This window comes from Crotalus tigris, unplaced genomic scaffold (assembly GCF_016545835.1).
Source record: "Crotalus tigris isolate CLP2741 ecotype Arizona unplaced genomic scaffold, ASM1654583v1 scf7180000017899.1852299, whole genome shotgun sequence".
In the NCBI taxonomy this organism is placed as follows: domain Eukaryota; kingdom Metazoa; phylum Chordata; class Lepidosauria; order Squamata; family Viperidae; genus Crotalus; species Crotalus tigris.
The window spans coordinates 1,398,009-1,424,645 of NW_024096711.1; the positions used below are offsets into that span (position 1 = coordinate 1,398,009).

Genomic DNA, 26,637 nt, shown 5'->3' on the forward strand with positions numbered 1-26,637 from the left:
ATATATATATAAACATTTATGTTTAAAAGTTGTTGCTTATTTCCGTTGAATTGAAACCAATTTCCCAATTTTCCACAGAAATCTCACTTTGAATAGTGCAACTTTGAATAAAATTTCATGGGATGTGTTATACAGCACTAATTAAGAGCTAGCTGTAAGAGTATTTGAAGCAATATTATGTAAAATTTTCAGTATTTGAAATAATTTCAACATATCTGCTTCAAAGAGTTATTCTATAAAATGACAAAAAATGATTGTGTTATGTTAGCATCAATTAACTACTGCCTAACTAGTTGCCACATAGATAACACTTCAGATGAACAACAAGGAATAATATATATACTTATCAATTGGCAGCTATAAATTCTGGGCTCTTGCATTTTATTTCTCCAAAGCTCAGTAAAATATAAACAGACTTGCCTTTATAAAGCTTTTTATTTCAGCTGGGTTCACCCCAGTAACTGCAGTAACAATAAAAAGGTTTCAGTAATATACTCCTGGATTTACCAAAAAGCTTCAGGAGATGAAACAGCAGAAGAGACGTTTAGTGTGATATAGTGGTAGGATTCAGCCAGTTCGAACCAGTAGCTAATTTTTTGTTGCCCAGGCCCAAAATGGACTTCTGGAAGCAGCATCCACACAGAGAACCAATTGTTCACATATTTGAATCCCACCATTGGTGTGATAGTGGTAAAAAACGAAATGAACTGACCAGACACACTGGAATCTTGCATTAGGATGGCAACTACTATATCTTCAGATTGCTGTCCAACAACTCTTTTCTGGGGATTGGCAAACAAGACTACTTGCTTCAGTCATTGTGGTCCTTGTGCAAAGCATTTGGAAGACTAAATCTTATTCAGTCAGAACTTGATAATAAATAAATTGATTAGATTTGTAAGACCACCTAATTCAAAGTAACTATATTAAAAGCAAAGCAAAGAAAATAATGAGCAAAAGATGCAACAGTATAAAAGCCTTGGTATATCCTCACAACAACAATAATTCCCTTGAAAACCACATCATTCAAATGAACCAACAGCCTGAGAAAACTCAGATTTTGAATAAGCTAATTCTTGATTTACAACAGTTCACTTAGTGACTGTTCAAAGTTACAGTGGCACTGAAAAAAGTGACTTACGATCACTTTTCACACTTATGACCATTGTCACATCCCCATAGTCATGTGATTTGCATTTGGATGCTTGAAAATTGACTCACATTTATGATGGTTGCAGTGTCCCAGGGTCATGTGATCCCCTTTTGCAACCTTCTGACAAGCAAAGACAATGGGGAAGCCAGATTCACTTAACAGCCGTGTTACTAATTTAACAACTGCAGTGATTCACTTAACAAATGTGACAAGAAAAATTGTAAAATGGGGGAAAACTCACTTAACAGATTTCTCACTTAGTGACATAAATTTTGAGCTCAATTGTAGTCATAAGTTGAGAACTACCTGTACTTTTTAAAATAAGATCTGGGTGCTTGATGATACTTAGGGAGAGCCTTAAAAGGAGAATGGAACTAAATTCTACTGGATTATCTGGGATACATTTGATGCTGTGGACTCCAAGGAAATAGACAAGATTCTTGATAGCACAAATTTATGTCATGTAGCGGTTGGAACCTTGCCTTTTCTTGTTAATAAGAGGACTGGAAGCTGGATTAGGGAAGTCATGAATGCCTCTTTAAGGGAGTAGATAGTGCTCTCTGCACTGAATAACACAGTATGTCTCTTCCTGAATGGGACACTTCTAAATTCAGGAAATCTGGACAATCTCTACCCCATTTCATCCTCCTTTTGGGGGAGAAGTCTTTAGAGTAAGTAGTGTGGGTTCATTTGCAGAATATCATAGCAGAAGTGGATTCTCTGGATACTAGGTTCAAACCTGGATATAAACTATTAATAGCTCTTAAGGATGTCTTGCAACAGGATCTGGGGAAAGAATGCAGCCCTTTTGATCCTGTTAGATTCACAGGAGTCTCATAGGAGCCATTGATAACATCAACCATAGTATCTTCCTGAGAGTTGGAGATTGGAAGTACATCTTTTACACTACTCCTTCCTAAAGCAGATGATTTTACTCAGTATTGTTTGAGAAGAAAGATCAAAGTTTTGCCTATTACATGGTGTGCTTTTTTCACCATTCTATTTAACATCTATTTGAAATCATGAGATATTAGCTGCTGACCTGAGGTAAAATACCATCACTATGCTGAAAATACTCAGCCCTATCTCTCTATCTTGATGTAAACAGATGAAACTCAAGGATTTTATTTTCTAGAATGGATGGGGTTGTGTTCCCCCTCATGGAGTAGGTATATCCTCTGGCAATTCATTTGGACTCTGAGCTCCTGCTGGAACAGCTAGTGAAAACTATGGTCAAGAAACCCTTACCTAATTTCAGCTAGTGTACTGGCTACACCTATTCATGCTCTCATTACAACATACTTGAACTACTGTTGGTAGAAATTCTAGCCCACTGAATAACACCAAACAGCAAGTTGAAATTAGACAGAGATTTATTGGCTACAACGGTTTGCAAAGCGTGGTGGACTCCAAATAAATATTTGAGCCACACCTAGTCACAGTAAAAACACACATTATATACATTCTATCCCGACGCCTTGGCCCCTCCTCTGAGGTTACAATCTTATCAGGATCGCCTAAACAAAATACATTATCCCTGCCCCTTACTATTTTGCTTCAACTATTCCCTTATATGTACTTTATCATGAAATCCTATAGCTCAGTGTGGAAATCCTATAGCCTACGTGCAGAACTCTTCCAAGGTACGTGTACATGTAGAAATTGTGTAGAAATCTTGCAGTCTACATGTAGAAATTTTATGTAGAAATCTTTCTGTCTGCGTGTAGAAATTTTACAGAGTACGTGTCACTTAACTTTACTTTTTATTCTAAAATTTTATTCCTAACACTACTACAATACACACTCTACTTGGTGCTGTATTTGAGGGACATTCAAATATTTCAGCTATTCAATGTGGCTGACAACACATTTCCTCTGAACATTGTACTGGCTACCCTTAGGTTTCTGGATACAGTTCCAGGTGCCAGTTTAAATCCTTTTATGACTTGGGTCTTGGCTACTGAGGAATAATTTGTTCTAGTTTGGATCTACCCTTCCTTTGTGATTGAAATAGCAAGAAATGCTGTGGGTTTCTATTCCTCATGAAGCTAGAGATGGAGACCAGAAAAATATGCCCTTTCTGTTACTACCTCAGACCTGTGGAATAATGTCTCGCTTGAAGTAAATAAAGAGAGAGGGTAGACATTTAAGAAGAAACCTTAAATGAATATCTTCTGCAAAGCTTCAGTATCTTACCTACTGAAAGTTGCTATTGAAATTTATTAATTGTAGTCTGTTATTTCTGTTATGTGTTTATGGCTTTAAATGCTGAAATTATTGCAAGCCATCCATCCATACAATTGAGGAGATATAGAAATGATGTTGACTAGTCAAATAAAATGAGTACTATGCTACATAGTGTCAAACCTGAGTGCTAACGCCATTTTGTTGTATTATCCCAATTACAATCCACTTTAGTTTTATTATGTTTTTTTTTTTTAAAAAAATCTTAAGATTCTATGATGTCACAGAGCAGTGTGTGAGCTCACTCTGCTCCCAGGTGATCTGATTCTAAACAGTCTAAATAAATAACTCTCAAAGCCAAACTGATTTTTCCTTTTGGTACTCAACAGCTTTCTAGTACTTCTCCACTATGATCAGTGGCCAGTCTTCTATGATAACTGTTTCCCCAGGAAAATCTTGTATCACAAAAACTTTTTCTGTATCCACAGAGAAGATGGGACGTCTCCCCTTAGGTTCAGTTTCTCCCTATGTAAAAACAAGCTCTGGTGGAAGTATGGACCCCATGAAATTCTATTGCACCAGCTATGGGGCAGCTTATGGTAAGACTTTAACCAATATAGAAAATAATTTATTCTCCTCAGTTAATCTAACAACTAGAGTTTGAACCTTGCTTTTTACTTCAGATTGGAAGAACGTCCAATATATAATTTGTCCAGATGAAAAGCTACAAGTTAGTAACTGTGGCACATGAGCAGAGAGGAAAGGACAAATTTGAGATTCTTTAGGATTTGTTCTAAAAAATGTCAACAATATGTTTGGGAATTATATCAAGAAATACACAGAATTAACAGCTAAGTATATCTTTCTGTTATAAGCTACTCTCCTTTTTCTACATCCATATACTTCCGTGCTTGAAATTGGGAAGAAATGGAAAAAATACCAACACTAAGTAATATAATCAAAACTATAGTATATCTATATGAATGTAATAAATCTTAGGTAAATTTGCCACATTATATTATATGCATCAACCATTCTGGGTTATATAAATTTATATTTCATAAAATAATGTGTAAAAGTTTGTATTTAAAATAGCTTATTACTATTATCTATTTCTCTTTCCTGGTGTTTTTGTTTTAATTAAATGATAATGTTGGGATTTCCTTTCCTTTTCTTTCCTTTCCCCTTCTCTCTCCCTTCCCTTTCCTCCTTCCCTCCTTCTCCCCTTCTTCCTTTTCCCTTCAGAAAGCAAAGTAGTAACCTGCAATATCTTTATTTCAAAAATTTCTGGACCTCAAACATAGTCCCCCCCCCTTGTAATCTGCAGACTTGCCCCCAAAAGATAGTAGTAAGCTGGAGTCCTGGTTGGCAGAGGGCAAATTCACCAAATAAAATGGTCACTCTCAACGACTGCCATTTTGTGAGGAAACAATCAAACCTCCTTGTGATAGCCATTTGAGGAGATATCAGAACATGTTTTCAACATTTAGAAGTCTTGTTAAGCTGCTATTTTGTATTATAATTTATTACAGTGCCTTGATGGAAAGGTGATTTGGTCTGGCAGTATAATAAGAAAAATAATGACAACCTTTTTTTTCCCCCAGGTCAGGAAGGCTTTCGTCCTCGGAATGGCTTCCATTCTGGAGCAGGATATAAAAGCAACTACCGGCCTGTTGTCCAATACAACCCAAACCTAGATAAATTAGATAATCCAGCTGTGGGGTCAGTATCTCCTTTTTCAGGCCTGTACAATGTTTCAGGCTGAGATAGAGTAACTCGGATGTTTCAGCCACCCTCTCTATGAGTACATCGTTAATCTCTCTCTCTCTCTCTCTCTCTCTCTCTCTCTCTCTCTCTCTCCTCATCACTAAGACTTTTGTTGTCATGACTTTTAACTGATTGAAATAGTGCCTCATAGGACAACAGTTTTTGAACCAAGGTATCTCAAATGCGCTAACTTACAGAATGTGTCCAAAATACATGAAAATGACATTTGGGAAAGTTACAGTTGTTTTGGCGCTATTGACAACTGCTGCATTCATGGGATCTTCATTTTCAATGTTTTCTGACAGTTTCCCAGCCAGTCTTTTAATCCCTCTCTCACTCCCCACACCCAGCAGCAGCCACTTACCTGCCTGCTTGAAAGGGAAGGGGAGGGAAGAAAAGGAAGGGAAATTTCCAATGCTCCCCGCCAGATTCCTACAAGAAAATTCAATGAAAAAACTGGCAGGAAGTTGGAAGTTACTTCTGCTTCTACTGCTTTTTTGTTTTCCTTCATTCTATTCCTCTGTTTAGGCAAGGAAATATCTCTGAAACAATGACACATTATCTAGCACTCCCATAATTCTTACTCCTTAACAGCATGGTTCTTTTTCCTAAAGTCTCTCTAATGTTGCCAGAAAGTGCAACTACAAAGTCTGTGACCAGAGAACATCCATAAACTCAGTGTGCTCATCCTCCATCATTTCCTCTTTGCAGACAGAGCGGTCGTGATATTATAGGGCTATGCAAATCTTCTAGGGAGTGCTTGACTTGGATAAATATTTGAAAGAAACACTTTCTGGAAACTGCTTCAGGAAGCAACCGAGTCATTTCACTGTTAAGAGCCAAGTTAAGTGATCACCTGGCTTTGATTTGCTCTGCTGTCCAACACTCTCTGCTAACACTCACCAAGCTTTGACAAGAGCTATTGGGAAAGATATTGCTCATCCTCCAGACCTGGCAAGTAAGGCAGATGCTTGCCTCCTCTGGCAATGCTTGCCAAAGGTTTTGGTGAGTACTACAGAAGACACCCTCCTTGCTTCCTCTAGATAATGTTAGCCTTTCCAAATAGATTAGACTACAAAACCAATGCCAGGTAGATTGATACTGCTTGTATTGTAAAGCTACCTATAATAATCTATAATAAAATGCCCAGAATAATGCAAGTCTGAATGTGCTTCTCTCTTCCCTCCCTTTATATTTGTGTGAAGTAGAGAAATGTCTGAGACATTTCTTTTTTGGCCATGTTCAGCCTCTTTTAGTTGACTATTGCCTTGGTAGCGGATCTTCCTCCTGTCCTACAAGGTCATTCCTTCTACCCTCCCCCATTGTTTTCCAGAAGCTTTGGCAAAAAACAGCAGTCTTCTCTAGTTTTTCCTTGTTAGACTCCAGAGAGCTTCTTTCTCTGCAGTGATTGCCCAGTCTCTCTTGATTTGGCAACCAATAGGTGAGAGACAGGGAGAAATGAAGCAACGTGAAATGCTCCACCAAAGCAAATGGCACTGTGTAGCCTCCTATTTTTGGCAAAAAGAACAACATAGCTTCTGCAGCACATATCTACAAATATAACCATTGGCTAACATTTTGTACGACATAATCCACGCCACTAGAAATTATACTATGACAGTGCATTACAGGATTCAGTTTTTCTGGTTAGTATTTGTCTTGTACTCTCAACTGGATTTTTTTTCCAGCTATAAAAAAATGTGACACAACCACACTGTTCAGCATCAGCAGCATCAACGTTTGAAATCACTGTCCAAAGTGGACAGCTTTGGTGCTGCTTAGGTAGACTTAATCACCTGCTTCTTTTTATTTTTTTGCCAAAAGTTTTATTAGTTTATAATATACGATACAATGAAAGTACAAAAGTAAATAGCGGAAAAGATAGAGAAGGGGAAAGGGAGTAGAGAAGTGAGGTGAGAGAGAGAGAGAGAGAGAGAGAGAGAGAGAGAGAGAGAGAGAGAGAGAGAGAGAGAGAGAGAGAAGGCACCGACTTCTGACTTCCTTTGGTGCAGTAAAGTAGAATATCAACATCAAAGCTCAACTTTTTCCTTTTAAAAAATAATATAAACTAACTCTTCTGATAACATCAGGTCTATCTAACTGGTAAAACCCAAAATCAAACAGATGGCTTCCCTAGTTTGCTTCTAATAGTGCTCAAACCGATCTGCTTTTGCAATCCTGCTTCAGAAATTCTCCAAAATAATTTTCTGCTCATTTCTGGAGAATCATAATAATTAACAACTATTATTTCTGTAGAGTGCATCATTTGTTAAAAAGGCACAAGCAGCTATGTTTACCCTGCTTTGGGAAATGCATATTAAATCACCAAGACTAGTAAGACTAGATGGGTACTCTCAAAAACAGAGGCAATCTGAGTACAGATACCTGATCAGGAGGTATTTGATAACTCTAATTCAAAACAGCATGCTGCCTATGACTCTTACTAGGTTGGCAAAACAGATCACTCCAGGTTCTCAAAAAGTGAATCTGGTAATGTGTGGTGAACATGGGAAAAACTCTTAAACTGTTCAGTGATCTAATACAGACTATTTGCATCTGGACATCAATTTTGAGGTTATAAAATCAATGATCTGTCTCAAGAGGACATCATTAAAGTGGATAATATGAAACCAGAGGGCTTTAGGTGAAGAAAGTCTGGATTCTCCCATTTGGTAGATTGGTTTTGAGTCAATGGGATTCAGAATCCAGAACTGTACAACTAACAGTATTTCTACAATAAAGTACTTAAGGCCTTGGTATACTGACTTGTGCTGGAATACTCAGGCAAAGCCATGATAAAGTCAACCACTGCATTTGTCACTAATCTACAAATTGTGTGAGTACAATCAGTCTCATACATTAAATGTTGGCACTAAATATGTGGTTAATGTTGCCACATTGATAAGAGCTCTGGTTTGTTTGCTTGTTTTGTTTGATAATCCATGATATCTTTAGGAGTCATCTCCAAATCTAGGACATGAGCAAAAGTCCTAAAATGCTTTTGGGCTGGAAAGCAGAAGTGCTCTTGAGCTGAATACATGTATGTTATCTTCCCTAAACCAGGAAACTCCTCCAGGATAACTACGAATCAACAACCAATAAACATTTTCAGCCCCTTCAGCTCCCAGATGGGAAGTATCCTCTTCCCTGGAGTGTACATCAGCCAGGCAGTGGGTATGTTCGAGAAAAACCTCTAACTTTTCCCACAACCAAAACAGTAAGTAGCCTAACTTTACATTCTGGCTTTCTCTTGTGGGTGTATGTTTTCCTGAGAATAGCAGTAACAGTATCCACTGATATTGACTTAGGGTTAGTATCATTAATTGGGTATGTCTAGTTTAATGAAAAGAAGGATTAGGGACGACATGATAGCAGTGTACCAATATTTGAGGGGCTGCACAAAGAAGAGGGGATCAACCTATTCTCCAAGGGTACCTGAAGGCAGGGCAAGAAGCAATGGATGGAAACTAATCAAGGAGAGAACCAGGCTAGAATTAAGGAGAAGTTTTCTGACAATTAGAACAATTAATTGGTGGAACGACTTGCCTCCGGAAGTTGTGGGTGCTCCAACACTGGAGGTTTTAAAGAAGAGATTGGACAACCATTTGTCTGAAATGGTATAGGGCAGTGGTGGCGAACCTATGGCACAGGTGCCAGAGGCGGCACGCAGAGCCCTATTTGTGGGCACGCGCGCCATCGCCCCAGTCCTAGGCCCAGCTGAGTTTTATAAAACCTTTTCACTTTAGGCCTCCACCGCCATGTGCAAAAAAAAAAAAAAAAGGTTCAATCAATCAGTCAATTTCAACTTCTTGCGGGAAAAAAAAGATCTTGCAAAGTTAGAATTGATTGATTGAACTTTTTAGTCCCATCCAGTCTGCCGTTACCACCACAGCCACGCCCAGCCAATGGACCACACCCACCTGGCACCCAATGATGCAAAAGTGGGTTTTGGGTTGCAGTTTGGGCACTCGGTCTCTAAAAGGTTCGCCATCACTGGTATAGGGTTTTCTACTTAAGCAGGGGGTTGGATTAGAATATCTCCATGGTCCCTTCCAATTCCGTTATTCTGTTAGGGTTCCCTGCACTGCAGATGTGGATCAATGCTGAAATCTTTGGATAATTGAGCTTCTCTCTGCATAGTCACAAGATTAGTGCATTCTACTGCCATGCAAGGTGAAGATTGTGGAAGCAAAATTGCTAAATTTATAAGATCAGGTGAGAATGTGTCAGGATTCAGAATGAACAAAGATGACTAAGAGAGTTAAAATCTGATGTCGCAAATGGACCAGCACAAATGACTATGTATAGCACAATCCTATATATATTACTCAATTCAATTTTAATGTACTGTGTGTACAATAGATAAATGGGACAACATTTCAAAAAATATCTCAGACTTGTGTAGCTTTGAATGTATGTGTGTGTCTCTGTATACATGTGGAGAAACAGTACCCATATGTGCATTATCAAATAACATTGGAAAACTCATTTACCAAAACTACAATTCTGCAGTTTTCTGAGTGGTTCTTTAAATGATTCAACAGTCATGAATGGGATTCTGGGGAAATCCAATATACCTGCAGAGCAACTGATTGTTGAAAGTGGCCACAGGAGACTTTCATAAGATTAAATCTTCCGCAAACTTGCTTACTCTTTTTTAAAGCCAGGATGATATTGTTTCAGACTGTTCTGACTTTTTCAGATCTGGACATAAATTGAGATACTATGAAAACAGAATTGTTTACACGGGAGGAGATTTATTTGTTTACTTGCTTATCCACCCGGCTGCACAGAATGCATTACCAAACAAAGCTTGGCTAGCTGGTTAGTAAGAGACTGAATTATCCTGATCCTTCCCAAAGTTCATTCTACATTCCTCCTTTTCAAAATAAATAATATTAAGGCATTGAGGAATCATCATCAAGATTTAGAACTTGATCCAATGAGAGCTGCTATATGTATGTTCATGTCAATATAGGTAACATTTCAAGTGAAACTGCTGTGATAGAAGAGAGCTATTTGAGAAAGTCTGTGCCTTAATATGAGCCCTGAAAACACACAAACATAATTTTAATAAGAACTCAGCTACCCTTGTAAATATGCAACTGGTTATATTCTACTTAGACAAGAAAAGGGCAGTGGCATTGATGTCTAGTTTTGCCAAATGCAAAGGCTTCATAATTATGGTCTTACTTTACTACATTGTTGTACAAAATACAGTTTACGTTCTATGTTGTGGGCTTTTAGAAAAATATCGTAGCTTTATTTTTCAAAATGTTCACTACAACAGAGATTAAAATGTTTATGCAATTCTGCAATTGCTGCAATTCATACTATTTTGTTTAAAGTTTATAGAAAAAAAAAGAATGAGACAGAGGGGTATGACATTTGTTATTTCACTGCTTTCTTGTCTTCTGGTAACAAGACCTGGCCATAAAATAAAACGCGGGTCACAGATAGAAAATGTTGTCTTGGCATTTCTGCCCTTTCTGATTGCTTTCAAGACTTGCCCTATCAATGGAGGAAAGCATTTGTTTCAGACGACTGATTTTGGATACTATAAAAGGCAGCAAACAGTTATCTAAATCTATTGGAGTTTCTTGGACAGAGAGTGTGTGTTTGCTGCCTCAGGTGCCCAAAAACTTCAGCAGCTTTTGAATCATGCCTATTTACTTACTTACTTATTTAACTTTGGGGTATCAGCCCACACCAACAGACCCTGTTGTCTTAATGCGGACTTTGGATGCCACCGTGTTTTCTATCATTCAGCAAAATGTCTTGGAATGGTCCTCCTTGACCTTCTTCTCTCCTCTTTTCCTACAGCAGGTTTAGCAGCATCTCCATTCCCTTCATCCCATTGTGTTTTAGCTTGTTGTTCTTCTCAGAGACCAACTGGATTTGATATTACAGGTCAAAAAGGTCCATTTTGACACAGCCAACCAGGGACCTGAAGCTGTGATAGGGCTGGAGCCCAGATATGTCCCTGTGCTCCACAATTCATTTGGAAAAGGCTCCGTTGAAGTGGAAAATGCAAGACACGTGAGTCTGTGGGCTCCAATAATTGAAGTGAGATGCCATTAGAAGCAGTGGTGGGATTCAAGTATGTGAACAACCAGTTCTCTGTGTGGATGTCACTTCCAGAAGTCCATTCTGGGCCTGGGCAACAAAAAATTGGTTACCGGTTCTGCCATACTGGTGCGAACTGGCTGAATCCCACCACTGATTAGAAGGCTGTAAGGGATCGGGGATTTGATATGTGGTGCAGGTCGTGATATTGGAGGAGAAGCACTTATAGGGATTTTTGCCTCAAATGTCAGAACAATTTGGATAAACCTGGGTACTCAATAAAAAGAGGATATTGGCCAGGGGCAGGCATTTGCTGCTCTGCTCAAATAGGAAAAGATTCTGAGTAAGCCCTGGCTTTATAAATGATAACCAGTACTTTGAATTGGGCTTGGAAGCTTGTCAGCAGCTATAAAAATAAGACAATTTCAACTACACATGCTCAGGCTTCATTACAGTTGAGAATTAGACTGAGAGGTTGTGTCAAAGACATCACAGAAAATGTGAGCATTGAGTAGCAATTTATAGAAAATAACAGCTGGCATTGAAAAGAAATTAGACATGAAATCCAGACATGAAAGACAGCTAAGGAGAAAGGGCAATGTTTTTTAAAAGAGCAAGAAAACTAGAGATACCTAAGTACAGCAAGAATAACTAGTTTACTCACAAAGAGAAAAGCAGATGAAATATAGCTTAGTGAGACTTTGAGAAGAGCGGTTAATTCCAGAGAATGTGGTCTTCATCTCTGTTGTATTTGTAGGGACCTCAGTTCATGTCCACGGAATATGGCTCTAAGTACCATTTCAACATTCCCGGGCAACCAGGTATAATTTCTATGCATGGAATACAACATAATATTCGCTACGTTTATGCTACTATTATGCATTAAAGCATAATTTGTTTTTTTGGGTGGCGGGCTTGGATTATCACAACATTTGAAACTATCCATGGTGGTTTTTTATATCAGTGTATCTCCCCCTTTGAAACTCATATCCCATTCTCTGAATATTAAATTCCTAAATCAATATATTAAAACGTAAAATTATAGTTTGAAATAGAGCTTGTGATGCTTCAGTGGGATAATTTGATTTAATAGAGTCACTTTGAAATACTATAGATCCACAAAACACTATATGTCACATTTAACTCTTAATTCGGAATAGCTAAACCATTTTGCTTTAGCTGTGTCTCTGGCCCTCTAGAATTGCCTTTCACAGACTTATTCTGCATCAGCTTACTTTGGATCTCCCCCCCCTCCTCCCAGATCCTTCTTTGCTGCCTTAAAATGGTAATGCAGGGAAGTACTGAGAGGAAAGAATGAGGAACATCAGACGTATAGAAGAAGAGTATGTACTTTTAGCAGGGTCATCCAAGGTGTGAAGATCATCCCAGCTGCTCAGCTAAAACAAAGGATTCTATTAGGCAACAGTGGTATAAGATGTTGGAGGCAATGATCACTTTAATGACAACAGCAATGGTAAGGCACTCCACATTTTAGCATGCTTATATTTTGCCAAGATAATTCCATGAATAAACATGATGAAAGTGATTGATAACAGTCCTCTGTGTTGGGTCCCTCAAGTCTGAGGCATTCAGTTATGATGTACTTCAATTAAAGCTTTTGAGATGTCTATTTGCTGATGCAACCATGCAGAAAAGGAAAATCCAAAACTGTAAAGACCAAATTATAGTGGCAACATGGAATATAAGTAGCATGAACACAGGAAAGCTTAACACAATGAAAGGTGAAATGAATCTTAGGCATCAGGCACTTGAAATGCACTGGAAGTAGACACCTTCAATCAGAAGACAATACAGCAGAAATATTTCTCTTGTAATAAGAGAAGAGAACAAAGATATCAGAAAGAATCTTAACACAGAATTTCAGGTGTTAGAAAACACAAGCAGTATTATAACATCTGTAAAGACATCAGAGATGGAAACAGACATAGAAATATAAGAAAGGTCTTCCAAAAATTTTCCAAATTCAGAAGGAATTCACTTGCCATGATATTCTGCATCTACAAAGATCATAACCAAACAGGCAATGGTTTCTCCATGATACTGTTTGGAAGTTGGAGTTTGAAGAAATAGTACAGAAAAAGTATTCAGGCTTTTGAAGCTTGGGAAGACTTTTCAGAATCTTATGGATTTCCACAAAAACAAATCATTCATAGAAGAAATCAATGCAGAGGTCTTACTTGAAGGACAAATGACTAGATTCAAATTATAATATTTTGGTCCATTATGTTATCTTTGGCCCCAAAATCCAATTTCCATGAAAAACCCATAAGGCTGGGAAAAATGGAAGGAAGAAGACAATCAGTAGCAAGGTCAATGGGTGAAATATTGAAGTTGGTATGCTATTGGAAGACTTGAAGGGATAGGTTTGGACAGATTATGTTGGAGAAGGTCTCTCTATGATGTTATTAAGAGTCGACACCAACTTGATGGCACGTAATCAATCAATGAGAGCTGGATAAGAATCTACCAGCCAATTCTGTTGCTTTCCATTACTAATACAGTAACTTCACAACCATTAGAAAGCACCAATTGAGATTATTAAATATACATTTCAATAATTATTTTGTTTCTGTTTTGTTTGGGGAAGGTTGTCTTTTATCATTTTTATTTCTAGTCCCATGGTGATTTTGGCACTGAAGCCATACGTTTTTAATAATGATAGAGTTGCTTACATAATTTAAAACTGGAGATCAGAGAAATTTTTTAAACAACATCTCAAGAACTGTGAGGTACTTTGAAAAGTCTTCATTTCCTGGGACAGTTTCTCACTGGATGAATGTCACATACAAATGCTCAAATCCCTGCCCTGTCTAAAAAATAACTTCACATAACAGGTAGCAGCAATGCAAAATCCATGCAGCTATTTCAAGGAACACTTCTGCATACTCCAGATTTCTGCTATGGAATTTTGCAGTTTTTTAAAAAGCATTCTTTTCTATGAAGCTTGCATGTAATATCTGTCATATAGTGAGTGAGCATCATAGAAGAAAGAGCAACCGATGAAGGCATATTGGCTCTCTTTGAATATATTAAGAACAACAGTTGTTTGAGTAAGGGGGCCGGGTGGAACCTCCAAAGGTTTGCTAAGAATAATGTATCATCTCCCTCCTCCCTTCCTTGATTTCACTGTTGGGTAAGATGCAAGGGACTTGAGGAAATAGCAAATTATAATGGCTAAGGCTTCAGCTATGTTTATATAGAAAATGAAGCAATTTTAATCACAATTGGCTAGGCATCAGCTCTAGGATCAGAGAAAAAGTAAACCTCTGAATAGCAGTTAAAAGAGGAAAAGCATTCAGAAAAGGATAGCACTATATGAGTATTAGACCCTTTTAAACTTAATATTCAAAGCTAAAACTCTCACAAGGTTTTGCATGACTCACTGGTGTTAATTTGTGAGAACTGAACAAATCAGTCCAGCTTCCCAAGATATTTTTTGAAGTGATCTACTTCATATGCTCCTTTCCCTCTCAATGGACATCTTTATTTTTTTTTTTCTCCATATAGATTTCCTGCAAAAGAAAACAATTGGAGCCAAAGAAGAGTCAGGATTTACTGAAGGCTGCCTGGCTAACCCCATTGTGGAGAAACTAACATCTCAGGTCCTCCGATAACTTTGGTTTCTTCTGCTGTTCTTCCCAAGGGGCAGATGAGGCATCGTGTTAAAGATGCTGCAAAGCAGACTCTGGCAAATTGGTGCCCTTCCTCTTGTACAATTTTCCTTGAGTTTCAACAATTGCTCTCCCTCAATACCTGGGCTCCCTTTCTGTCAGCGTTGTCTCTCGGGAGGGGGGGGGTCAAAAAATCAAGATGATGGCCACAACTATGTGACCAACTGTCACCTTTTTAGATCACAATGCACATAAAAATGGGCATGGCATGGTTGTAGCCACCATCGGAACTTTTTTGACCGTCTCCAGGCAGGGATTCCTGTTTACAAGAGGAGCAGAACAATTTGTGAAACAAAAGAAAGGAGAAAACTCGCATTCCAGTAAAGGTTTTATTCAGCCCAACAGATGGATAATGGTGAAAATAGAAAGAATATAAAAAAGGATACTAAAATAATTTGGACAATATATATATATTGTCCAAGAAACAGCTAAGAAACAGCTAAGACCACACATTGCTGCTCAAAGCACGAAGCTGAAAACACCAGCCTGAAGATGACGAATGGGACTTCGTCGAAACGTCGCCAAGACACTTCCAATTTTACGCGGGAGAAAACCCGAACAACCAAAGACCTACATACAAATACCCGCGAAAACCTCAGAATATATATATATATATATATATATATATATATATATATATATATATATATATATATATATATATGATATAATAATATTTTTTAAATGGATAACTTGGGTACATTTCAAGTAGTTCAGCAAATACCTAAAAAAGAATAAATTCAAGTTATAGAAATAAGTTGTCAAATTAATTTAAAAATAATTTAAAAATCTGTTTATGGAACTCAGATATCAAATTCAAGAATATTGTCTTCACGAGCATAAGAATAATTAGTTACAAGGCACATCACCATTTTAGAAACATGCAGCAACTCTTTTATCTCCATTGAGAATGAAAGTAAATGAAAAAGAAGAAAAATCTCCATTAAACAAAAAAGTAAGGCATTATTTTACCTTATGGAATTATCAGAGCGTTTTGCAAAACCAACTGAGGTTGAGAGCAATTCTTTGATTTGTAGTACAAAAGGGATTGTGAGGTGCAAGGGAAACATTCTTAATGAGAGACATGTTTAAATCAAGGGTAAGTACAGAATATCTTCATTTAAATCCTTGGGCTAAGATTATTCACTAGTAGCATTCCATGATATGGTATTCTGTTGCCCACAAGCATAAATCTGAAAGGTTGTAACAATTATTCACATGTTCAGTTTGACCTACAAGATAATACATAAACCAGCATGATGATAAAAGAAGGCAAGCAAGCAGACTTTCTTAGTCTTAGAACTGTGACAAATTTGCTTTGTTCCTGATTGGCTTCCCTTGAAACTTTCTCTCTAAAAGCTGAAATGTGTGGTATGGTGACTTTGTTCTGGAACATGACAAAGGTAAGAGGGCTAAAGCCTTCCCCTGCACACTGCAGTCTAATTTGTCTTCTCTTCAATCAAGGTTTTTATGTATATGCATGTTATCATAGCTGCCCATTTCGCAAACCTGACTTCAGGCAGCAAACAATAAACAAGAAGGAGACAAACAAATTTGACTCTGGGCAGCAAACAACAAACAAGCTATGGAGATTCTCAGTCCCATGACTCTCTGAAAGAACACAAATGACCAGCTGTCTGCAAGGAGTATAAATCCTTCCATCCTCCACCATCTAGTCAGAGCTGAAGGAGCTTCTTGGATAAGAAGTGAAACGTCTTCAAAGAATAACGAGAAAGTCCAGTTGCCTTCCGAACAAGCACCTTTGGGACAACAAACAAGCCATAAAATGAACAATATTAAAAACAATCCACAATTTTTTTAAAAAATCAATATTATTAAAAGATTAGGATGTTAGGCAGTGTAGCCACCTCTTCTTAAAAGAAAGTGCATTAGAATTCTGAAAATGCAAATAACACCCAGCTTGCTTGATCCATAATTACAATGTTTGTTCCTCATTGTTAGAAAATTTCCAGAATCCCTGTAGGATTATGTTTTTGCTTTTCTGATAACTTTCTATAAATGCTCTTGTTTCCATTGTACTATGGCACTCCAATGTTCTCTGCTAGCACTGGACTTTTTATTACTAATAAATTTCAAATATTTTCATTAAGCAAAATTTTTTTGCCAGGTCCCAGGATTATCTTGGTTTCCCCCAAATATATATCTTTCCTTTTTCTTCTATGAAAATTGAATGGCTGTAGCCATGGATTATTTTAGAAATATGCCCACTTGCCAGTAACAGGTCCAAGGTATGCTAAGGTAGCATACAGGAGCCAAAACTTGAGGGTAAGGTAGCATTCTAATAATTTGATACTTTCTGGCTTGTTATAGCTTTCAGGAGCTATTTTTCCCAGCACGGTCCTTTTCAAGGGTATAAATTGCAACAAATCAGGACACAAATTCCCAGACTGAAGGTTCCAGAATATTATTTTGCCTAAGGTTCCCCATACAAATAGTAAGGTGACCAACTTTTTTACAATGAGAAGGAGGACACAAATAAATTGAAGAAAAAAACTGAGTCTAATGCGTGCGTGTGTGCCGTGTCATGTTTCGGTAAGAAGTAAACAAAGCCACTTGCGTGTGGCGCACTCTTGCGCACGGCACATTCTCTCAAAACAATTCTCCTGTGCGGAGTGCATGCGTCTCATAATCGCATCTCACCGCACTGTACCGAGCCTTGACGAATCGTCATGTCAAATACAAATACATCACATCACACGCAACGGATTGGATCGGCATCAATCGAATACAGAGATTTACAGATTAGTCTTCAAATATCAAAAAGGAGGACATGTAGGAGGACATCTTTCGAGAGAGGACAGAACTTACAAAAGGAGGACTGTCCTCCCTGAAAGAGGACGGTTGGTCACCTTACAAATAGCAAACTCATTTTCTTTATCTGTATGTGGCTAAAAGAGTATCCTCCTTGTAGAAGAGACGCTTGAGGGAACCCCTAGATTTGAAGACACACAAAAACCTTTTATAAGAAAGAAAAGAAAAAAAAAGGAAAGGTCCCAGCTAAGATCAATGAAATCTGAGCATGCTTGTTTGACTTGAAATCCTGGGTGGGGGAAACAACCTAATGGAATGGAGTACTATGAAAAAGGGTATATCTGGTGGAAACTTACATACACTATATGCTTTTGTTATAATTACTACTTATACCCTGCCATAATAATAAGGTAGTAATAATAATTACTTATGCCCTGCCATAACTGATCCAGATACCACCAGTATTAGTTCAGATAATCAGATAGTATTAGTAGGTCTCCTGTTAATCTGGCTCTTTCTTGTTGTTTTTCAACATAGTAAAAGCTATAATAAAATAACTGTTATATCCAATCTGTTTCTCTCTCTCTAGGTCTAAGTAGTACTTTTCATTTGTTTTGCTTTGTTAGGACAGCAATCCTGGAATCAGCATCATGAAAGCAGATTATCTACCATCTTCTGTTCCTCATGTAAGGAGTCCATCTGCTGGCGTGGATGGGGCTGGATGAACAAATATTATTTCCATTTTTATTCTCCAATATCTATTCCTGTGTGTGTATACTGTAGCTATCCACACATCTTTATTTATTTTTTCTTCCTGAAAGGGGGATGAGTTTCTACCGGTCCTTTCCAAAGGTTCTGAGCGGGGCTCTGGATTTAATCGGCAGAAGGATCTTCGCCTTAGTTCTTCAGTAGGTGACAGCTCCTTGTTGACAGAACGGTCTTTTCCCATTTCATTTTCCTCTGCTTTGAACTTTTGTTCAAATGTGTCCAAAATTTTTAACAGCTACTTCCGAATTATCCTTATGCTTGTAGTTCCTCTACCCGCTATTTCTCTGCTTTCATTTCCCTTTTTTGACTGTTTTTCTACACTTTTCTCTAGTTGACTTTCCTTATCAGCATCTACAACAGATCTCCCTTTCTTTTCTCCACTTCTTCCTTTTTCAGTTATCTATGGGCTTCCCAAACTCCTTACACTTTCTTAGCCATTTATTTGCCCATTTTCCATTACATTTCACATCTTGATCCCTATTTTCTTTGTTACTTGCTTCTCTATACTTCATCAACTACTTTAAACTCCTTTGCTTGTTATGGTCTTTATTTTTCCCAGGGACCTCCACCCAATGCAGAAGCATCTGGGCCACTCAGCCATTCTCAGTTCCAAGGCCATCAGCGACAGCCTCAAACACAAACCAATCTTCTAGGACGAGAATATATGGGCAACAAAGTATGTCAGATGTATAATTCGGGGGTTATCTGGGAATCTTAAAACTTTTTTCATAATCGCAGACTTGTTCTTTTCTTGAGGTATCAAGCCCTTAGTTCTACTTTCATGGCTATCTCCATACAGGAGCCAACAGGATTCAGCACCAACAACCTTAATTATGTGACACCTGCCTATGATCCAAATCTGCCCAACAGGTTTTTGACCAGCTATAATTCCAAGTGAGCTTGGTAGTAATTTGCCATCCATATTAGGATAGTAACATTCAGACAGCCAGTTTGGCCTAGTAGTTAAGGTACCAGGCTAGAAACCAGGATACTATGAGTTCTAGTTCTGCCTTAGGCACGAAAGCCAGCTGGGTGACTTTGGGCCAGTTATTCTCTCTCTGCTTATGATGTTGAGCTCATTCAATACCTATCACAATTGGGTGATCTGATAAACAGACCCCGAATTTACAGGAAAAGGCTAGGAAGGAGAAAAAGGGATAGTAAAATTCCTAAGCTATGATTTTCTATTTAAATAGGTGGTTTTGATTCTTTTATCTATACGGATCAAGTTATTCGAAGCAAGGATTTTGGAGGATGGGTAGTGAGAGCAGAGGGCAGAAAAAAGTAGTGGGTCTGCTATTTGTAGAAAAATAAATATTTATAAAGTAGTGTGAACTCTCAAATTGTCAGTGCCAGAGGCAAGAAGTGCCAGGGTAAAGACATATCTCTGATTTATATTTGTGAGAACACAAGCTTCAGTAACTGAATCAGTCATGCACTAATCATCTTTCTCTTTATTAGGTTTTATGAAACCATTTCAAAGGGAGTGGACAGGGAAGGCTGGACCAGAGGGGGGATCCAGCCTCAACAAGCAGGTGGCTTTGCCACCAACAACCACGGAACTGATTTAGGAAGCGATCCTAATGCCACAGAAACCTTGAGAACTGTTCATCCCCATGTTGGCAGGTGACATCATAGTGGCAGGGCTGTTTCTTTTTCTTTTGCTCCATTAAGCCATTTCGGGTGCCCGGTGCCATTTCTTCTCCTTCCCTCAGGTGCCTTCTACCTTCCTTTATTAATTTTTTCCCAATTTTTGCCCTCTGCCATTATAGGACAATTACAACAGTTGACCCATTCTATCGAGATTCTCCCCACGATCGTCGCTTTGCTGCTCTTCATCAGACAACTGTCCCCAATTAAGTAAGTAATTTGGTTCATTGCATTTTAAGGCACTACAAAAGCAGGGCAAAATATGGCATTATCAGGCTAAGAGATGTTACATTATGGTAGTATATTGTATGAGTTTAATTCAATTACTGTTGAGAAACCGAAGCTCAGTTTAGTGCCTCCTATGTCTACTCAAGATTTCCCAGTGTCAGAGAAAAAATGCAGATATTTGATATTTCTCTCTCATACACACAGCAAAATGACACAGAACAATCAAGTCATTTTCCCTTTTCAAGAAATGTTCTAGGAACTTGCTACAGGTCAATGCTGCAGGGGAGGGAATCTTACAAATCATCAGTGGAGACTATTTTCATATTGTTGTCATCCTTACGTTTCCTTTCATCATAAAAACGTATCCTAATTTAATATGTTTGCCTCTTTCCAGCCTCTGTTCAGAAGTGAAAAGCACAGTGATGTCTTTAGACTTCAAGGAACCACTCCACGTGCTAAGGAAGGAGCGTCACTAATTGCACTGTCATACTAAATCTATCTTATTTTATGCATTGTTTTAAAGAAATTAAGACATATTCTAGCTATGTCTCCTGTCCTAGATCAGCACATTGAAACAGGGGTTTAAAAATCTTTGGGATAGTTATGTTTTTTATAGAGTTTCTATAGCTCTGTAGCTGTACAAACTTTGTGACATAATGTGAGCATCTGACTAGCTGAAAGCTCTTTATGTCTCTCTAACCACAGAGTAAAGATACCAACAAGTAAGGGCCTGTCCTCATGACACTGCTTTCATTTCATCCTTAATTTACAGTAGAAAAAGCTTAGATGTATATTTAGCTCTTCCAATTTTGAAGCCATACTTTCCATCTTCTGGGACAACTTTTGTTGTGGCTATATATTTTCATGCTTTCTCAGTTATGTGTTTGATGGTACAGCTGGGCTGGGATTTGTCCAATTCACTTGGCCACTTCAGGTTGCTGTGAACATGGCCCCTTCCCGCTGGTTGCTGGGCATGGCCCTCCATTGGTACTTTGATTTGGAACCCAGGACACAAGAGTTTCTGCAGAAGTACCCTAAAGCAACAGCACTTAGACTATATACCGCCTCACAGTGCTTTACAGCCCTCTCTGAGCGTTTTCCAGAGTCAGCATATTGCCCCCAACCATCTAGATCCTCATTTTACCAACCTTGGGAGGATAGAAGGCTGAGTTAACCTTGAGCCGCTGAGAATCGAACTGCTAAACTGCTCGCAGCTGGCAGTCAGCAGAAGTAGCCTGCAGTACTGCATTCTAACCACTGCACCACTAAAGAATGCTAGATCCACAGTCCCCCCCCCCCCGAGCCCAACTGACAGGTCAAAGGTTCAGCAGAGGAGTGCTTTATGTATTAGAAGGTAGCACCTCCAATACTCCCAGTCCTTCTTTGATTTATCAGTTGGGCGTCACCTGTGTTAAAAAACAAACAAACTGGCAAGTCACAGGCATGGAGCACTTCTATATCTGTGAGCCACCAACCCAGTAACTTTAAAGCTAACTAAACCCTCCATTCCAAGATCCCTATGTACACTTGTCTCAATACATATTAAGAGGTAATTGATGACTGCTTTTTATGATGGCAAGTTAAGCTTGGTAGAAGCGGAGACGAAGCCAGGGAAATCTATCAATCTTTTTTTTTAACTTTAAGAGTAGTCCTTGATCCTGTGATGGAGGCACACTAGGGCTTGGCAGTTGGGGCTGCACAAATTATGCCAGCATATATTTTTGCTAGCTCAAGGACTCAAGGAGAAATGCATGTGGGTGCAATCACAAAGAAGAACACTTAGTATGCATATGCCACTTGCAACATGCCTTTAAATATCTGGATGCTCTGGTTTGGGGAACATTTTCTCTTCCACTTCCAAACAGTCCATCACTACTTTTGCCCAATCTTTTCTAAAATCTGTTAGGGAAGATCACTATCTAAGATAAAAGTGCCACTATCTGTGACGTACTTCCTATATTATTCTTACCCATTATGTGTTCCATTTGGTTCAGACTTTATTATTTATAGGTCTTTAGTACAGCATGAGTCATAAGCCTAGCCATTGAGCAGGTGATGCTTGTGACCTGATCATATGTAAGTGTCACAAAATGAGAAAGAAATGGACCGCAGACACCCAGATTCTCTTTTGGGAGACTCCTATCACTCTTCTTCCACCCTGGAGGCCTTCATTTCTCATCTGTAGTGAAGTGGTAGTTCCACTCTGCTAAAAGTGAAAACTGATGGAATATTAGAGCCAATATAATGTGCCTTTACAAGTTGAACCTAACACTATTTTATTTACAGAATAGTACACAACCTGTAACCCATTGGGCCATTGTTTGAGAGAAAGATAATGCAGTCCGATGTGACCAGAATGAACATTAAATGTTAAGCCAACCATATATTTTTTTACCCCAATGCTGGAAGGTCCCGTGATCATTTAAAAATAATATACAATTATTTTCCATAAGTAGAAAAAATAATTGTAGTGGCAAATGAACTTCAATAATACATCAGTATTTACTAATCTAAACAAATGACCAGAATAACCATGGGTTGGCAAAAAAGCAGTGAAAGTGAGAATTACTTCCAACTTCTTGCTGGCTTTCCTACTGAGTTTCCTTGTGGAAAGCTGAAATTTCTTGACAGTTAGAACAATTAACCAGTGGAACAACTTGCCTCTAGAAGTTGTAGATGCTACAACACCAGACATTTTCAGGAAGAGACTGGACAACCATTTGTCTGAAATGGTATAGGGTTTCCTGCCTGAGCAGGGGGTTGGACTAGAAGACCTCCAAGGTCCCTTCCAACTCTATTATTATTATTATTATTATTATTATTATTATTATTATTATTATTATTATTATTATTCACAATCACTTGACCGCATGGAGCACATGACTGCTACAACTTCTACAATTTTTTTTTTTTATTAAAAGTTTTATAAATTTTACAAAAAAGAAAAAAAAATACAAAACAAGAGACAACATATACAAAAAAATAAAACTAAACAATACATATATAAAAAAAAAAAAACCCACCCCTCCCAAACCCCCCCCCCTCCCTTCCCCCCCCCTGAGCTTCCCAGAGCAGAATATAGGCTTAAAAAGTAAAAATAAAAATTAAATTAAGAACTTTATATTTATATATATAAAAAGATTATCTATAAAATATATAAAAATAAAACTTATGAAAAAACTATATAATATTTTTGTATACCCAATCTAAATTGTATAAATTTTATCCATTTATCCCAAACAGCAAAAAACTTCTCTTGCGTTTGTTGCTTTAAGAAAGCCGAGATCTTTGCCATTTCCGCCAGATAAGCTACTTTAAGAAACCATTCCTGCAATGTAGGCAAGGATTCCTTCTTCCAATATTGTCCTACTAACAGCCTAGCGGCTGTGATCAAATTTAACATCAGTACAACCTCCTTTGTATCACAATCTGTAACAATACCTAACAAAAATAGTTGCGGAGTAAATTTTACCCTCCTTCTAAAAATTCTCTGGATATTCCACCATACTTTGATCCAAAATGCTTTTATCTCTCTGCATGACCACCAAATATGATAATAGGAAGCCTCCTTATAACCACATCTCCAACATTTGGGTTGCACGTCAGGGTACATATAAGACATTTTTTGTGGATCAAGGTGCCATCTATAAAACATTTTATAAAAATTCTCCCTTAAATTCTGTGCTTGTGTAAATTTGACATTTCTCACCCAAATTTTTTCCCAGGTGTCCAATGAGACTGGCTCACCAAAATTCTGCGCCCATCTTATCATACAATCTTTAATTAGTTCCGTTTCTGAATCCAATTCAACTAAAACCGCATAAATTCTCTTAATGTGGGTTTGTCTTGAATCCTTCACTTGCTTAATAAGATTTTCATCTTCTCTAAGAAAACCCACCTTACAATCCATCTTCCATCTGTCTAGTAATTGCCTATATTGGAACCAGGAATAAATAAAGTTTTCTTGTGCTAACTCTTCCCGTGATTTTAATAGCCAGTTTTGTCCATCCCATTTAAGTAACTGTCTGTAGGACACCATATCCATTTTAACCCCTCTTTTTATTGCTTCTATCGCATGCCAAGGTATAGCCCATAATGGTACTTTGAAATCACTTTTATAATATTTTCTCCAAATCCTAAGTAAAGAGATTCTTAAGATATGAGATTTAAAAGCCCAATCCATTTTTTTATTGAATATTAAATAGGCATGCCACCCATAAAGTAAGTCCCATCCCTCTAGATAAAGTATCTCAGAGTTTGTCAAATTTACCCAATCACTGATTAGTGTTAAAACCACCGCATCATAATATAATTTCAAATTTGGTACCTTAAGTCCACCCCTCTCACGGAAGTCTTGCATAATTTTAAACTTAACCCTTGGCTTTTTCCCTGCCCAGATAAATTTATTAAGACCCTTCTGCCACTCATTTAAATTAATCTCATTTTTCAAAATTGGTAACATTTGAAACAGAAAAAGAAACTTGGGTAAAATATTCATTTTTATCACTGCAATTCTTCCCATGAGGGATAATTGCAACTTTTCCCAGTTCTTCAAGTCCTTCTGTACCCTGACCCACAACCTTTCATAATTATTTTTAAATAATTTTACATTAGAAACAGACAACATCACCCCCAAATATTTTACCTTATTAACAATCTCAAAACCCGTCAGGTTAGTCAAAATCTGCTTCTCCTGACTAGACATATTTTTAGGTAAAATTTTAGTCTTATTTACATTAATCTTGAAACCCGAGACCAAGCCATAATGATGAATCAACTGTAATAAGTTTACTACAGAATAATCAGGTTGCGACAAAGTAACAACCAAGTCATCCGCAAAAGCTCTTAACTTATATTCTTTTTTATTAACATATATTCCTTTAATTTCCTGAGACTCTCGAATTTTGATCAATAATATTTCCAATGTTAAAACAAACAACAATGGCGATAAAGGACACCCCTGTCTAGTACCTTTCTCTATTGTGAAAACCTCCGAAAGACCTCCATTAACAATAAGTTGTGCTGTTTGTTTTTGATATATTACCTTAAGGGCTTGTAATATGTTTTCACCAAAATTCATTTCTTCCATTACTCTTAGCATAAAATGCCAATTCAATTGGTCAAATGCTTTTTCAGCATCTAAAAATATGAGCCCTGCAGGAACTTGGTTGTTCTTGTCTAAGTATTCTAATAGATTAATAATTTGTCTAACATTGTTTTTCATATACCTTCCTGTTATAAACCCTGATTGATCTTTATGCACAAGATGATGCACCACCCTCATAAGCCTATTTACCAAAATTTTTACAAATATCTTGGGTCTTGCTCCTCCCACCGGCGGTGATGCACTTCCAGGAGAACTCTCTTTAGGCTCTTTTTTACGTTGCTCCTTCTCTTTACGCTTATAGGCTGCACGGGTCATCCTCTGCTCTTTGACCTCCGTCTGGCGTTGCTTTACAGCTTCTATCATCCCAGCGGAAATCAAATCTAATGCCTCAGATTGCTGCTCAACTTCCTTGCCACTCAGAGATTTCCGACCAGATGAAGTTGAGCCTGCACCCAGGACCGAAGTATAAAAGTCTCTAGCTTTATCAACTGTGTTCAATCTGTAGCGTGTCCCAGCATGGCTCAAAACAATACCCATCGGAATTTCCCATCTAAATGGCATCGATCTAGCTTTAAGCTCATTGGTTAAAAAAGCAAAGTCTTTCCTGCTTCTTAAAATTTTGGATGGGATTTCCTTTAAAATGATGACATCTTGGGCAGCAATCTGAAATCTTTTATTGTAAAAAGCTTGTATAATCTCATTCCGCAGGGACTTCTTTGTAAAATAAATCACCACATCTCTAGGCAAGTTCTTCTGCTTAGCAATCCAGGAGTTGAGCCTATAAATTTTTTCCACTTCTCTCTGTAATTCTCCTTTATCCATATCCAAGGCCAGCGCCAGATCAGTAAGGACCACCTCCACCAGATCTTGATTCACATCTTCCTTGAGGCCTCTGATCCTCAAGGCATACTCCATTTGTCTGTACTGAAACATCAAAATATCTTCTTGTGAGGAGTCCACCTTCCTTTCCACATCTTGAATTTTGTCATCCAAAGAGTCAACTTTGTCTTCCACTTCCTCAAGCCTTGCATCGAGCTTAACCACCACAGTAGCCAAACCTGAAACAGCTGCCAGTATATCTTGTCGTAGTTCATTATTGTTTTCTTGCAATTTAGTCTTTATCCCCGTTATCTCTTCTTTGAGATCAGATTTAATTTCTGATTTAATCTGTGAGACAAATTGATTCATTTCCTCTCTCATTTGAACTACAATCTCTCCCATTATGCCTCTAACCTCTTGTGCTGAAAGTC

At 37.9% G+C, this 26,637-nt stretch overlaps 1 protein-coding gene across 5 annotated transcripts in view; it reads left to right on the plus strand.

The window, feature by feature from the left end:
- PPP1R32 (protein phosphatase 1 regulatory subunit 32) overlaps window positions 1-26,637 on the plus strand; it is a 45,109-nt gene that overhangs the window by 3,866 nt on the left and 14,606 nt on the right. Inside the window, exons 1-14 of one of the 5 annotated variants that reach the window (XM_039344299.1) lie at window positions 3,842-3,936; window positions 4,021-4,187; window positions 4,942-5,059; window positions 8,168-8,321; window positions 11,015-11,143; window positions 11,928-11,991; window positions 14,699-14,793; window positions 18,261-18,320; window positions 18,456-18,542; window positions 18,962-19,078; window positions 19,202-19,296; window positions 19,864-20,028; window positions 20,175-20,262; window positions 20,675-21,022. In XM_039344299.1, the coding sequence (XP_039200233.1) occupies window positions 4,085-4,187; window positions 4,942-5,059; window positions 8,168-8,321; window positions 11,015-11,143; window positions 11,928-11,991; window positions 14,699-14,793; window positions 18,261-18,320; window positions 18,456-18,542; window positions 18,962-19,078; window positions 19,202-19,296; window positions 19,864-20,028; window positions 20,175-20,262 (1,275 nt within the window). In that variant the 5' untranslated portion in view covers window positions 3,842-3,936; window positions 4,021-4,084 and the 3' untranslated portion in view covers window positions 20,675-21,022. Of the gene's footprint in view, window positions 1-3,693; window positions 3,937-4,020; window positions 4,188-4,941; window positions 5,060-8,167; window positions 8,322-11,014; window positions 11,144-11,927; window positions 11,992-14,698; window positions 14,794-18,260; window positions 18,321-18,455; window positions 18,543-18,961; window positions 19,079-19,201; window positions 19,297-19,863; window positions 20,029-20,174; window positions 20,263-20,674; window positions 21,023-26,637 lie in introns of those variants that run through there. The other 4 variants (XM_039344298.1, XM_039344295.1, XM_039344296.1 and 1 more) reach the window with 4 other exon arrangements.